General features: G+C 44.8%; 1 protein-coding gene across 7 annotated transcripts in view; it reads right to left on the bottom strand.

The window, feature by feature from the left end:
• Positions 1-676: 676 nt before the first annotated feature.
• Positions 677-15,520, bottom strand: part of SYNRG (synergin gamma) — a 40,293-nt gene continuing 25,449 nt past the window's right edge. For 5 of the 7 annotated variants that reach the window (XM_039387277.1, XM_039387295.1, XM_039387297.1 and 2 more), the window contains 8 exons: positions 10,983-11,582; positions 10,462-10,625; positions 9,695-9,748; positions 8,852-8,948; positions 8,426-8,574; positions 5,610-5,720; positions 5,008-5,044; positions 677-4,056 (listed from right to left, as the gene is read on the bottom strand). In XM_039387277.1, the coding sequence (XP_039243211.1) occupies positions 3,926-4,056; positions 5,008-5,044; positions 5,610-5,720; positions 8,426-8,574; positions 8,852-8,948; positions 9,695-9,748; positions 10,462-10,625; positions 10,983-11,582 (1,343 nt within the window). In that variant the 3' untranslated portion in view covers positions 677-3,925. Of the gene's footprint in view, positions 4,059-5,007; positions 5,045-5,608; positions 5,721-8,425; positions 8,575-8,851; positions 8,949-9,694; positions 9,749-10,461; positions 10,626-10,982; positions 11,583-15,520 lie in introns of all 7 variants that reach the window. The other 2 variants (XM_039387278.1, XM_039387285.1) reach the window with 2 other exon arrangements.

Genomic DNA, 15,520 nt, shown 5'->3' with positions numbered 1-15,520 from the left:
CCAGTGACAGACACAGGAGACTGATGTCCACTTAAAAAAATGAATTTTACTCATCTCCCTGTTTTAATCATGAATTAAAACTGCAGCCAGGGAAATGGTAAGGAACTAGAGAGTAAAAATCAAGATTAATTGTTAATTTGGAGACATTCCAATACATTACATTTTAAGGGGGGAAAAAAGAACTAAAAACTCAAATCTGCTCACAAAATCAAACCTTACCCAAAAAGTGGTCAGTGTGTAATTTAACAGTATTTTTTATGTAAAAACTGAAGGTAAAAATTCTCCGCTGTGAATTATTCCATAATTCCACTGCGTGAGTACTGAGGGGAGGGAAAATGCTGATGTTCAGCCAAGAAGGCACCAAAGGCTGATTTTTAAACACAAGGGAAACTTAGACCTATAAAAAAAGGAAATTGCCTAATAAAGCACATCAGGAAACAAAGAATTCACCTGAAATCCCCATTCAAGGTTATATTACAGTGTTAATGCAAGCACACCCACTGGATTTGAGGGGAACATCCCTCTTCCTGCTCCCCAGGGGCTTTTCCAAATGGTGTCTTAATTGCTTAAAAAATATTTTATATTTTTCAGTATTTGGTGAGACACTTTCCACATCCCAGCCACAAAGCAGGTTTCACTTACATTATGATATAAATATTTCAGTTTCCCAGGCTGGTCAGATACAAAACGAGCTCTTTATTGAACACAAGGTTTGAATCTCAACACTGGATTTATAAATCATTGCAGGAATCAAGGGAGTAAACAAGGTACTAAAGTCAATTAATAACACTTATTCTCATGGGATTTAAAATACCAGCAGTGACTCCAGCATAGAACAAACCCAAAAGCTCTGACTAATAATCACAAAACCACTTCTGGAAGAGAAATAATGTTTGCCCAGAGGGCAGGAGAAGAATTACAATATAAAGTGAAGTTTTCTGATCACTTCACAGAATTACGACATTCATATTTTAACACTGAGAACTGGAATTAAATGCAGGTCCAAAATTAAAAATAAACCCGAAGCAGCAGTTTGTACAACAGCAGCTTTTATTGGAAAGGCAGGTTTTGCTTCAAGTTTAATTAATTCCCAATGTAGCTGAGGAACTCTGAGCATTCCGAGGGTTTCCATGAGCTCCTGCTCCACCTGAGCCTGAACGTCACTCACTCACAAACCCTGCACGGACTTCAGGGAAGGAGCTGCTGAGACCAAACCCAGTAAAGAAAAGCTGCTGCCAGGGAGGGAAAGACATTGGAATGGTCAGTGCATGAGGTGACAATTCCCAGGCCACAGGTGACCTCTGAGGTGGGGCAGGTACCCAGGAATTCACACCCAAGCACGGAGACGGAGGGGCAGGGAAGGGGCTGGAGCAGCCCCCAGCACTCCCAGCACCAGGGAAAAGCTGCCACCATGGTCACAGCGTGGAAGCACCAGGGATACAATGGGGAAAAGCCATAAATACGTTAAATAACCAGGCTAATAATCCCTTAGAACTCCAAATATACAGAAAGAGACAGAAAACCCACTTTCCACAGGTACCCACTTTCCATGGCAGCTCCAGAAAACACAGACATTAAAAAACCAAAGAAAAATCCCGTTTCTCTTTTCCAGTGACAGAATCCATGCAGGAGTCACAGGTCTGAAATTGCACAGAGCCAAAGCAAAGGCAGCGTGTCCGGGTGCCCGTGCACAGGAGGGGTGGGGGAAGGTGGGCTGGGACAATCCTGTCACCTTGGATACAGCTTGGAAGGACACTGGGCTTTGGCTGGCAGCAAGATCCGAGAGGATGCTCCAGGGAGTCAGTGGAATGACTGGGATCAGGGAGCTGATCCTCGCTCTGCAGTGCCTTTATGGGGGGACCTCCATGCAAACATTCCATGTGTTCCCACGACAGGAAGGTGTTGGGAACAGAACACTTCCTGATTCCACAGAGGTAGGGACGGTGCCTGTGCTGTCCCTTCCGTGGGAGCAGGAGAGCAGCAGTGTCATCCCTCAGTGAGCTCTGCTGCAATTGGAATCACAAACACTCATTCCTTATTTTTATGGGCCAAAAGACACGACAGACAGAGCTCAGGGAGGGGACTGACCTGGTAACAAGCACAGGAAAACCACCACTGAGAAACGCTTCTGTGACAACACAGTTGGTGATTTAAGTTTCACACTGTGGCCTCTTATTTGTGGTATCCTCTTTTAATTAGGGGGGAAAAAACAAATCCTGTCTAGCCAAGGGAAAGGATGTGGGCAGTCCCTGTCACACCGTGGAAAATCTGCTGCTGGATTAGCCGGAGTTTGCGACTGGAGGCACACGTTGCTTTATTTTGTGAATGAGTCAATTTGAGGCTGCAAGATTTACTGTAATTGGTGTAAATGAGGAGCCAGACACCTCCGAGCCAAGATTCTTTCATTTGGGCTAATTAATAGTTTAGTATAACTAAGCTTGTTTGTTTTTTAAATACAAAGCATCGTTTTCCTCACTGTGATCTCTGTTTCGGCAAATAACCACAGGCCAGTGTCAGGTACTTATAATGGAGGCAAGATTAACTTGGAAAAGCTGTTGATATCTCTGGGGAGAAGGGAGAGATCTGAGGAATTTAAGTCAAAGAATTAAGGAGAAAGTTGTACCCGATGGATTTACACCCCACTGCATTCCCTGCAGACCCAGACTGGATAGTGCTAAGTCTCTTATAATGCAATGAAGCTCCCACTTGGTTTGAAATCCTGTAATAGCACTGCACTGTCCCCTGCATATTGGATCTGAAGGAAGAATCAGGTACTTTAGATGTTACAGGTAACATTTTGTGACAAAATAATACAAACCTCCTATTCAGAGAGGTGAGTACCTGCCATAAACCACAAACCAGCAGGGAGACAACGCCCTGCCCCAAACACCAGCTTGCTAAGACCCCCAGCTTCCAGTGTTAAATCCCTTTGGGTGTTAAATCCCACTCCCTGTCACAGGAGCCAAGGGCCACCTCGTGCTGCCAGCTCTGAGTCACAGAAACACGTTACTACAGGTAGCACCAGACTGCACGAGCCACACACAGGCATCCCATCAGGAAAAGCATCTCAACATCCAAAAAAGGGAAAGTATCTACACAGGAGCAGATGTGCTGCATCAGCAGAGTCCAGTTTTCACCAGAGCTGCAGCCACACAGCTACCAAAGGGTCAGGAGAAACATAAATCACACCTGGAGTTCAGGACAGCTCCAGGGAAATTTATCTGTATTTACAACAAAGCTTCAAGTTTTAAACTCCAGCTGCCTGTACTACAGAATCCAGATATTACAGGGAAAATTTCAACAGTTTTCCAGTCCTTACCCCCCAACACCAACCAGTTCTGCACACAGAACAACTCCCAGCACAGAGCACTGGAGGTGTAAATCCACAGCAGCCCTCCAGTCTCATTCCTTGGAGTCCATAATTCATTTTGCCTGCTGTGACTCATGTGCTGTGATATCACAGCAGCAAATATTTGAAGAACAACATCATGGTCCATATCCCAAACACGTTAAAGAGAAGATCTGCTTACAAATACAGACTCCAAGTACTTAAGTGGTCACTTCTATGCAAATCAGCCCAGGTTCCAGGTTCTTTGGGAGGCTCAGTGCCAGCTTCTCCCAGGTTTATGGTGGCTACCAGGCTGCTTTTACACAGAATAACATGTTTTCATGTTGAGAAAGTCTGAAATGCCACATTTTTTTTTGCCATACTACATTTTTTTTCTGGTTATTTCTGAACCCGTGGCCATTTCAAATGAATTCTTCTCTGTCCATGGCAGTGGCTTTAACCTGTTACAGTCCAAAACTCAACCCCAAACATTTCAAATCCTGAGCCCAACTCCAGCCTCTCCACTTACTCCACCCCACCAGTTACCCCAAGTCCTGCATTGTTAGACCCAAAGCTCCACCTTCAGTGCAGCTGCTTTCAGAGCAGGTCTGGCAGGATGAGACCTGGAGGTTTGGGCTCCACACAGTTGATCCAGAAGTTGGCACAGCTGGCGTGGTACTGGTGCCCTCCATAGGCCAGCTTAAAGTTATCTGTCTCGGAATTAAAGGACCTACTCCAGGATCTAAAACTAGAGTGGAAAATGGACACAGCAGAGGGATCACCCTGGAATGGCACAGCGTGGCAGGACCCTCCCCTGAGCACAGCACCCCATAAACTGTTTTATTTGAGTTACAGGTGGGCAAAACCTTCAGCCATCACACCTGAGCCAACTCACACCTGCCTGGAGGGAGCCCTGTGATTACCACAGGGCCTGCTCTGACCCCTGGCAACTAACTCACCTCATTTTATGCATCTTCTACTTCTGCTCCGAATCCCTAACGAGGTGAGGCTTGTCCTGCCTGCCAGCACACGGCTCCTGCATTTATTTCCCTGGCTCCAGTTCTGCTGTGAGTTAGGCAGGTGCAATTCCTGCTATTAGTGTTATTTCAGGTTGAATTTGATCTACTTCCTCCTGTTAATTGAAGCTGCTTTACAATAGGAGCCTCTGAGCAGAGCGTGTGAAGCCATGTACAAGCTGAAACCACCTCAGTGTTTGTTGCTAGGAGATATTTTCCAATGCTTCACAGCTCCCTATTTAAAAAAATATCCCAGCCCTGCTCCCCACACCCTGGATTTCCTGCAGACATTTCTAAAAATGCCACTGCCTGCTACATATAGCCAAAAGTCAATATTTCTAGCACAAAACCCCTAAAATCCCCCCTCTTCTGCCACAGACACACAAATTCAGAAACTCACTGCAGGGGATTTTCTACCACACAACAGGAAGACCACAAAACCAGAAAGCTGGTCACAAGTACAGGCATGCAGACAAGACAAAGGGGAGGCTCTGGAGCATGTTAGTTGATCAGATCAAGTGTTAACGGTCACAAAAAATGACTGGAGGAGGAGGATTAATGATTGGTACAACTGAGAATGACAGCTGAGAGCCAGTCAGCACTTCAGCCTTCCACACTCAGCTAAGAATGAGTCCAGAAAGAATGTTTTTTTACAGATTCATACTTTTTTAGGAAGCTCTTCCACAGGTTTCTCTTCTTTCTGAAATGATGTTGAAACCAAAAAGTCAGGAAAAGTGCCAGTATTGGGTTGGCACAACTCTGCACGTGTCCTGGGAGTCCCTCCCAGCTCTGCTAATGGCAACAGTCCCCTCTGGTGACCCATTTCATGAGGAAAAGCCATTAAAAAAATTTTCATTTGTTAAAAAAAAAAATATACTTTTTAAATATTAGTCTCCTGTTTCTTCCCCATTATGAACAGTTTAACCCTTTCTCCACGGCTGTGTCACACCAAAGCCCAAGGAATACAGGACACTGATTATAGGATTTTATGTGAGTCCCATCTATAGGTCAGAGCCTGCTTTGCCCTCTGCCATTTACAAATTATAGCCATGAAAATTTTTTCAACACACCCATCCCTGGAAGTGTCCAAGGCCAGGCTGGACCAGGTTTGGAGCAACGCGGGGTAGTAGTGGAAGGTGTCCCTGCCCATGGCAGGGGGTAGAAAGGGATGAGCTTTAAGGTTCCCTGCCAACCCAAACCATTCTGGGATTCCATAAATGCAAGTCCAGACTGTAATTAAAAAGGAGTTTAACCATTACACTTACTTTACTTCTGGAATCCACGTTTAGGAGACACACTCCACAGGCCAGATCTTGGGCATTTTTAATCCCGGGGCGCAGCATGCAGGAAGAGAAATCCAGGGAGTTTTCATCTGGCTAAAGAAACGAGACAACCAAATTTAGGCATTTGCAGTAACTGAAGAAGTTTCAGACATCAGGAGAAAAATTACTGAGTAGCAAGAGCCACAGTGTCACAGCAGCATGGCAGGGGTGATGTGGTGCATTCCCTCATCAGCTGCTGTGGGGTTCAATCAAAGCCATTAGGATGGGTTTGCCATCTCCAGCAGCACTAATTTATAACACTCAAAACTCTTGAAAAAGGCTGTGACTACAAAGGAAGGAATTCTTCAGCTGCACATTCCCACATCAAAAGGGGAAGGAGCCCAGGCTGCTCCGAGCTGGGAGCTGGAGGAAGGCAAACAGTGGATCAGCAGGTATTTGTGCAGCTGTGGGAGGGAGGCACAGCCAGCTCTGCTCTCACAGCAGCACTGGAGAGGTGGCTGCTGCAGGGCTTATGGTCCTGGAGTCTGTTACTGCCTGAGCAAAAAAGGGCAGTTGTTATTGTTTTGGGGTTTTTTTGAACCTACAGTATGGCAGAGCAGTACAAAATGGGATATTAAGTTTAGCCAAAGCACAGAGTTCAGGTCACCAGCCATACACAAAGCTCAGGTTAAAGAGAGGCAAAGGATGGGAGAATAAGCCTGGAAATAATAAATTAACACAGTGACTTTTCCAGTACTTAACCTCAGATTTCAGCCATGGGATAAATGATCAGTTAAGACTTTGCATAAGGGCAGTAAAAAACCATTCAAATTTTGCATGAAAATAGTCGTGCAAATAAAAACCATGACTAGAAGTGCAAGAAGCTTAAAAAAATGGTGAGATCCCAGGACATGTGTCTGTTAATCCACTCTCTGGTTATGCTGCTCACGCTGCCCCGCTGAATGGCTGGAGAATAATTGGAATCCTGAAAAAAACAGCCTTTAATCTCTAAGTAGATCAATCAAATTAATAAAGGCACTCTAATATTTGTTTACCAAATGCATGAGTGAAGCAAATGAGAAGGTCATCCTGCAATTTGCTGTGAAAAACCACAAGCCTGCACATAATTACCTTGTAACAAAATCCTTTAAAAGACAAAATTAACCTTTCCAAGCACATGCCTCGGAGCTGGAATACTTCTCTCCAGTTAATTGGCACCTCTGCACCATTTGAGATCCGTGACTGCAACGCCAGGGAAGGAGGTGTGGGTTCCACCCCTTCCAATGGGCCCCGTGGGGAAGAGAACCAGAAAAAGGGGTGATTTGGAGAATTATAGGAGCCAGGAGTCCCTGCTTCTCGGATAACTTCAGAGGGACTGCGTGTCCATAGGAGCAGTTAATGTGCTTAAAATGTAGCTGGAGTTACCAGCCAGGAGCTGCTGAGGCTCAGAGAACACGTGGCCAAGCTTTGGACTTCCAGGTAATCCCTGTAATCTTCCAAGGAAAAGCACTTTAAGAACTATGTTTTAATCCACCTGTTTAAATCAGGAGAAGATCCTGACACCTTCTGAGATTGGTACTATCAACAACAAAAAGTTCAACAGATGCATCCAGGTCCATCACCTTGCTCTGTCGAGCAGCAAGAGACTGAGAGAATAAATTTCCTAGGACAGGCTCTGTGCATCACAGGACATCACCAGAATACCTGGGGAGGTTTAAAATGTGCAAAAGGTGTGTAAAAAGGGGCTGATCGTTTACAATACCAGCTTTGCAGGGAACGACAGTGAGCTGGATGTGGATATTTCAAGCAGAAACCAAGTATTCCAGGCCTTACTTATAAATGATTGTTTACTGGGAAGCGAAAACCCTTTTGTGGCAGCAGCTGCAGTGCAAGGAAGAAGCCACAAATTAAACTGCTCAGTGCAAAGCTACCCGTGGTAATGATGTGCTCAGTGGTGCTTGATGGGATGTGCTGATACTGAGTCAGAGTTAAAGGCTCCTCAGGAGTTAAAGGGAGCCATTATGCAAGTCAATATCGAGCAACACAGACAGATAATTACCTAAAAATACGAGTTTTACCGTGGTTAAAGAAAGTCATTTTGCAATTGTATTTCCTGCTACACAAATACACAAAACCCCCCAAGGCATTTAATGGCAGAGTGATTTTCCTGCCCTCTGTCTGTGTGTGTTCTGGGCCCCACTGTGCCCCTCTCCTCCCCAGGTCCTCTGCAGACCCGTCCCATGGGATGCTCCTGCTCCCCCCTCAGACCATCTCTGCCTGTCACACTCACCCAGGGATGTCCAAAGCTCTCCTGCCAGGGAGCAATGGAGCTTTTCCTGGCAGTTCAGGAGAGGAAAAGCAACTTAGTCCGTAGCAGGAACCAAAACAAACTCGGGCATTTCCAAATGCAGAGAGGGGAAAAACGGTTTAGTTATTCCTGTGTTGCTACACTGTGTGCTCTGGAACTGTGAGCATTAAAACTAATTGCAGGGATATGAAAAAAAAAAACAACAAGGTATGTCCATGTTATTCTGGCTTCATAAAATTGCTTATTTGAATTTTATTAAATTTTTCTTACTGGAGATGTCCACAGACACACAGGATATCACCTCAATCATTAAGATACTAAATAAGACCATTGTTTGTACATAAATAACAGTTTTCTTCGAGAGTTTTAAACTGGATTTCACAAATAAGTGCATTTCCATCTTGCAAGAGAAAAAACCCACAAACTGTAAAGTCAGGACACCCCGTGAAGTCACTTTAAATACAATTATGACATTTCTTTTAGTAACCAGGTAGCTTATTTTTGGTCTTACCGTTAAAGCAGCGAGTGACATGAAGCTGATCAGGTTGTTCCACACTTTATCAATATCCTTCAGCAGCTGCTGGAGTTTCTCACTGCAAACAGCAGTTGCTTTGATGCCCAGTTCCACTCTCTTTGTCACTCTGTAGACTTCCACAACCCCTGTGGATGTAAAACACGGGGAAGGATTGCAAAGAATTCACTGGATGCCAGAACTTTAACTCAGAAATGGCAAAAATAGGGATGGCACAGGAGAGGTGGGTATGGAGGGTTAGTTCAAAGCAGGAGGTACATTTATTTAGCAGAACAGTTATTCATTATTTAGGTGCAGGCAAAGATTAAGTTAAAAAAACAATGCCATTTTGGGAAGACTGATTCTATATTCCTGTTTTTAAGAGAAGAACTTTCAATGTAAAACACATGGAAAATTAAAACATACCCAGTAAGTATTCCATGCCTTGGGCAGACTGGATAACTTCAGTGCAAACAGATGAGCTGCTTATTCCATTTAAGGTGTCGTTTGCTTTCTTTATGACCTGGTAGAAATGAATTTCATAAAATGATGAGGTTTTCTACCTTTAAATAATCATTATGAACAAGATTGTCCCCAGCAGAAACTGTTATACAAAAAAAGAGGCAAATTAAATAAGAAATGTTTGCCACACTCCATCCCATGTTTTTATACACTCCTGCTGTAAGAAGATCAGGGAAAGGATGAACATTTAAAACCTTAATGTATTTCCCACAGTATTTTGATTACAAAATAAGAGTTTTAAGAGCATGCATGCCTTGCTATCTAGTTTAGCAACAGCATTCACAGTTTGGGCTGTCTAATACTCAAATGCAAAGAAGGAATTTTAAGGAGAGCTGATCTAGCTGTGAAGTATCTGACACTTGTTAGCAGCAAACAAATGGTCCCTCAGCACAGCACAGAAACAAACCTGTTCCTCAGGAACTCCTGGGGAGCCAGACACTGGTACCAGTGCTCTGAACAACACAGTACTGGGCACCAAAACCCAGAAACACTCCACTAACTAGTGAGCTGGAACCTTTAGGGGAAAGCCAAACTAATCCCCAGTGACAGGGAGATTAGTGTAGGGCGTTGAGCTGAGGAGGTGACGCTGCTGCTGCTGCTGCTGGGTGACAGCTTTTGGGCTTAAAATTGTAATTCCCAGGGCTGATTCCCACCCTTCCTCTGCCTGTTGGTCTTAAACACCGAGTGAGGTGGTTCCTGCAGGGATGAGGGAAGAAGATTTGCAGGAGGAGGAGGTGACATACTTACCTGCAGGGCACTCTCCAGGCACCTCTGCCACTCATAGGCATACCTCTCGCTTTCCTGGGGAAAGAAAGGACAGGCTGAGTCTTACTCCTGCACACATTTATTTCCCTTTCTCTGACACAACAGACACGCAGCAGAAAGGTATTTAAAAAGACTGTTTGCAGGTCAGCCACGTGAACTTTTAATATCTATTCTTAATTTCCCCCCATTCTTTCAGCATCCTCTTTGCACCTGAACTCTAAAATTTGATTTCTGGGAATCAGAACTAGTTTCAAAAGGAAAAACATACATATGAGTGAAAAGTTTCATTGCACACACCTCCTCCTGACACGTTTGTCACAGTCTGCTGTTCTAGAGATGGGGATTAGCAGAATTTAATCTGAGTCCTTTTCCCATCCCTTCTCAGGATGAGCAAGAGAAATAAGTACCATGCAGCCAAAAAGTGATGCCATTTCCCAAAGCAAATGGTCTTCGTGCCAAAGCTGGGATTAGATTTAAATTGTAACTAATTTCCAGTTATGAGCTTAGGCTGCAAGGTCAAGTGATTCTGTGTTTCAGACAACAGCATTTTCCCACTTCACAGGACTTTCAAAGACAGGAGAGAAGAAACTTCCATTAAGAGCTGTTTCCACTCACAACATCCAACTTTACCCAGACGCCACCTTAGAATCACACCCCAAGTTCAAACAGCTGAAGTGCCAAGAAACTGGATACAGAACAGCCTTGAGATCACCCTGATGATGTCACTTGTGTTCCAGGTAATTCCTTACCTCGACCTCCCCAGTCAGGTCCTTGTACTTGTCTCTGATGACGGGCAGTGCCGGCTTCTCGCTCAGAGTGTTCGACCGATCCCTGAACGGCTGTTCCAGGGCTGGCAAAGGTGAGGAGCGACTTATCTCCCTGTCCCCCAGGCTGAGGCTCCTTTTATGAGACCCTAAAAAGTCAGGTTATAAACAACTTACTCCTTTACTCACAAATCACAGAGTATTTAAAATGCACGAAGTGGCACCAAGGGTTGTCCCACTCCTCCGGAAGAACAAATCCTTCTATTTACTCAGTGACTGGCATAAATTTCCCCAGTCTTCCAATTCTTACAATTTTTTGGCACAACAAATGCTTTTCTTCTAGAAAAAGACCCGCTCCAAATGCCACAGAAATCAACAAGAAGATTAAGGTCACTTCCAGCAGCCTCTGGAACAATCCCCATTAGCCAATTTTATAATTCAATTAGGAAAATTAGCCTTTGATGAGCGGACGCATCATGAGCTTCCTCCACCCTGGGCAGGCTTACCTTGCACAGACAGGTCAAAGGTAGCCAGCTCGCTCCTGATCATCTCTTCACTGGATTTCACCTTGCCTTGGGAAGTCGCCACCAAGAAGTCAAACTTGCTGATTTTTGGCTTCTCACTTTGGAATTCCCCAAAGTCATCTGTGGCTTCCCTTCGCAGCTCAGAGGAGACGCCGCCAGCCAGGAAATCTGCCTCCTGGGCTGTGTCAGCTGCTGCTGCACCCCGAGCTTCCGAGGAAGGTCTTGCAAAATCCCCGAAGTCTGCGATGTCATCGTCGCTTGGCCCGCCGGAGATTGGTCCGGAGTCCTTAAAGTTTGCAAAGGCTGCAAAGGAAACATCCTGTAAGGCATCCTCGCTGGAAAAGGTTGTCACTTTGGAAACTGTTGTCATGGTGATGTTTTCTGAGCTGCCAAACAAGGTCTCCTTCTTCTGGAGGACAGAAGTGGCCGCGGAGGATCCGCTTCCCGAGGGCTGGGCGAAGCAGGAGAGCCTCTTGCCCTGCTGGATGTCGTCCCTGTCGGACCAGTCGGAGCTCGCCAGGCTGCTGACTGCAGAGCCACTGGTGCAGCTTCCAAACGGGGCACATTTTAAGTCATCGATATCTGAGAGAAACAAACCCCCACAATTAGAAGCCGAAGTTCAAACGCTCCACTCTCCACGCTCTCCACAAAACCAACTCGCCCAGGGGCTGAAAGAACTGGGAGAACAAACCCACAGGTTCTTGTTCTGGTGAGGCTTGAACTAAAGTTTGCACAAAAACAATCTGAAAAATACCTGACCATTTAACACAAAAATCTCTCAGTTTAATAAACATAAGCCTTGACCTCTGAATGCTGTCTCAAAGTCACCATCCTACTACAGGTAGTGCAGAACCACTAAAAAAATAAAATCAAGGTTTCTGACCAGTCCAGGCTGCACAGATCACCAGTTCAGTTTCCTGGCTGCAGGATCTACAATCAAAATATAAATGTTACAACTCAAACATCTTAACACGTTATTTCATCTTATCAAACCCAGCCACACAGAAGACTGGGCTGACTTTTCCATACCTCTGATAAAGTATTAATACACCTTAATTTTACATTCCTGCTTTGATACAAATAACACATAAAAATGTGCTGTAAGAATCTAAAAAAACTAGAAATCCTGTTTAAGCTTATCAGAGCTCCTGCAGCGCTGCATGGCCGACTCGTCCAACTTCCAGGTGCCAGGACTGACAGGGATATTGGGAAGATCATGTTTTAACTGAATAAACAGTTTGTAAAAGCTAAGTCTAGAGAAAATCCAATTATTTTGCAGAAAGCTCCAAACATTTATACTCACCTGCTGATTACATGGGCCAATAGGTTCTTCTCCCTGCCACGGGCAGGGGTCAGAAAGAGCCTGCAGTGCCCGGGGGCTCTGCTGCTCCCACCCCACTGATCTTTCACCTTCACACTGAGATTGATCCCCAGTGAAGGCACAGAGCCAGGGGCTGGGCAGTTTTCATTAAAGCATTAAAAAAAAAAAACCAACAAACAACAAACCAACCCTCCTATCCTACATTTGGCATTTGTTTTCCAGCATTACCAATTGTCAGTTTGGATTAGACATCCGGCTGCACAGCGCCCGGGGTCCAGCGGGCTCGAGGTACAGCAAACCCAAACCACAAAATGTATTCTCTGAGTGTTGCTTGAGCTGAGATTCTGGGGATAAACACCGTGGTCTGGCACACTTGGGTTTAATAGAGCCAGGGTGGGAACAAGCTGCCTTCCCAGCTGGCCTCTTTATTCGGTCCAGCCACACCAGCCTGAGGATTAAACCATTTTAACAAACCACTTCTGCCTTGGTTTATTCATTTCACTGGAAGGGCAGAGCAGGCCAGGCTTCAGGCTGCTTCCCAGGCATGACCCACATACATTGCTAATGAAAAATCTAACAAATATACAATATAATGATGGAGTTTAATGGGTCAGCCAGGCACTGTGTGTCATCCATCAGCTCTTCCCGAGGGTCTTCCTGCAGCTGCCAATTTGCCCACAACAGCATCACAAATCCAAACCGAGCCCCTTGCACACAGACAGCAAGATTTCAAAGTGCCACTTGAATATTAAATGTGCAGAGAAGCAGAAGGTAAACAGAGGAGAGATGAAATCACCTGCTCACAGCAGAGCTGCACAGAAAGGAGGCTCCGAGGTGAAAGGAGCCGACGGGAGAGGGATCGGTGATTTATCACCACAAACCACATCTTGTGCTCTCGAGTTTTTGTTTAAAGAAGGGAAATGAAAGCTTTGCATGAAAGAGAGAGCCAGAAGCACCTCCGACATGTCAGCCAACTGTAATTAATCCTGGGATCTTGGAAATACCACCGGCTACCAGGCAACCTCTTTTTCTTTTCCAATTTGTGTTGACTCCAAAGCCCAGCAAAGATTTGAGCATTGCTATTGTTCCAGTGTTCCCTGGGAATGAAAGGGAAGAGTGATGATCCCACTGTGAGGACCTGCACACTCTCATCCTGTCGTGAATTATTCCTTTGATAACTGGTAAGATTCTGAGCTGCAAACACATCCTAAAGGACCAGGCCAGTGCATTCCTGGTCCCATCCTGGCTCAGGGACAGGCAGGACCAGCAGCAGGCTCCAGGGGGAATCCTGAACTCGCCTGCAATCAATAGGTCACGGCAGGGAAGGCAGAACAGTTTAATTATTCACAAACTAAGATGCAAGATTGTCTCCATGAATTCAGGCAGACACAAAACCTCTGCAGAGCTGGGGGGGCTGAGGTGAAATGTAATGGTCCAATTCTGTGCATTTGATCTATCTGGATAGTTCCAGTAGGATTGCTCTGGTGAATAAACTTCCCTAAGAGTATTATATTACAGGAAAAACACTGTGTTCAGAGCTGCAAGTGTTTACAGCTTAAGCAGTCTGAAAACAATTTAGGGAAAAGTATGAAAAATAAGAATGTGGAACTGTCCATAATCCCAGGTAAACTCACTTTGGGAAGAATCTTATTGGAGAAAAACCCACCATTTTGCCGTGCCATGTGCTGCACTTCAGAGAATCATTTGCCACAGGTTGGAGGTTTCTGAAGAGAGGAAGTAAAATCCTCCCCTTTGTCACAGCTATGGCAAAGCAAAAGGATCCTCTGAGCTCTTGGCACATTTGCTGCCTAACGAGGAGGAGTTTTACCCCCGACAGGTTCCAGAGCAGTGGCCACCACTAATAAGTGAAGCAGCAGCTCACATGTGCACAGCAATTCCTGCTGAGCCCCGAGAACTCTTTGTGGAGTGAGTATCTTCATTATTGGCACAAAGACTGGTTTATTAAACAGCATTAAGAGCTGCTCCTCTAACAGCTTTTTCCGTAAAGAGCACAGATAGGTGTGGGCTTTGGTTACAGTGTGGCAGCTTTAGCCTATGATGTAATAAAAGCTCTGTTTTGCTGGTGAAAAAATTTAAATATTAAATATTTTTAAGTATGAATGCCTATCAGTAATACTTATTGCAAAGCAAGAGATGATTAAGTAAGGGGAAAAATTAATGACTTCTAACTAAGCATCACACTTGGGCAAGACAGAGGCTACAGAGCAACCCCCTTTCCTCCTGGAGGACAGGAGTAAGAACAGGATCTGAACTCATGAGAAGCATCAAATTTTATCCAAAAAAAAAAAAAGAGCAAAGACTAAATCCATTCAAAATTTTACAAAAATTTTTCATTTTGGGGACACACTGGTTTTTTGTAAAGTTAAAACCAAACCCAATCAGTATTTCTTCCAAACTGAAAGGTTTGGAATATTTACCATTTTTTTTTGGAATATTTACCATTTATTTTCCATCCAATTCTCCATCCAGTTTGAACTCCCAAACCCGAAGTCCAACCTGCCCAATCATCACCTGGGACCAGCTACAACCTGTATGAGCCTGAGAGGATGAAATACAATTAAAATCCTGTTTCCCAGTGTTATCTCACAGACAGGAAAACTCGCCATCCCTGATTTGAGCCAACTACAATAATTTATTCCAACTACCAAGGATTAAGTTATGCCTGGAGGCTATTTACAAGCTGGAGCCTTCAATGTCAACAGCTTAATCATTCAAGGAAAACCCTTGACAGCATTAGTGATTGTCTGAAGAACAGTGAAAAAGACAATTCCAGAGAACTGGAATAAATTTAGTGATTTTAAGCAGCATAGGAGAGTTTCAGGTTTTTATATTTCAGTGTCTGTTAAAGCCTGATGGATTTACTGTAACTCCTGTGCCCTGTTTTGGTTGTTAGGGTGACGCAGGCGGTGGCAGTTCTGCTCCCAGTGGAACAGCAGCAATCCTGTTACCCTGGGAACATCACCTGCAGCCTGAGCAACAACCCAGGGCCTGGATGGAGACAGGCACCACCTCCTCACCACTTCCAGAGGGTCTCTACCTGGTAAAGGTGGGATGACACTGGAAGAATACGGAGTTGTGTGCACCACTGCCAAGGGTGTCTTGCCTGCCAGCAACCACAAAAATCCAAAGCCCATTTCTCAGCTGGGGGAGTCCGGAACAGCTGATAATAAGGGAATTA

The sequence above is a fragment of the Pipra filicauda genome, unplaced genomic scaffold (assembly GCF_003945595.2).
Source record: "Pipra filicauda isolate LSUMZ 115617 unplaced genomic scaffold, ASM394559v2 scaffold120_size2142806_pilon, whole genome shotgun sequence".
NCBI lineage: Eukaryota > Metazoa > Chordata > Aves > Passeriformes > Pipridae > Pipra > Pipra filicauda.
The sequence above is the reverse complement of the archived record's forward strand: the minus strand, read 5'-3'. Positions and strand labels throughout refer to the sequence as shown.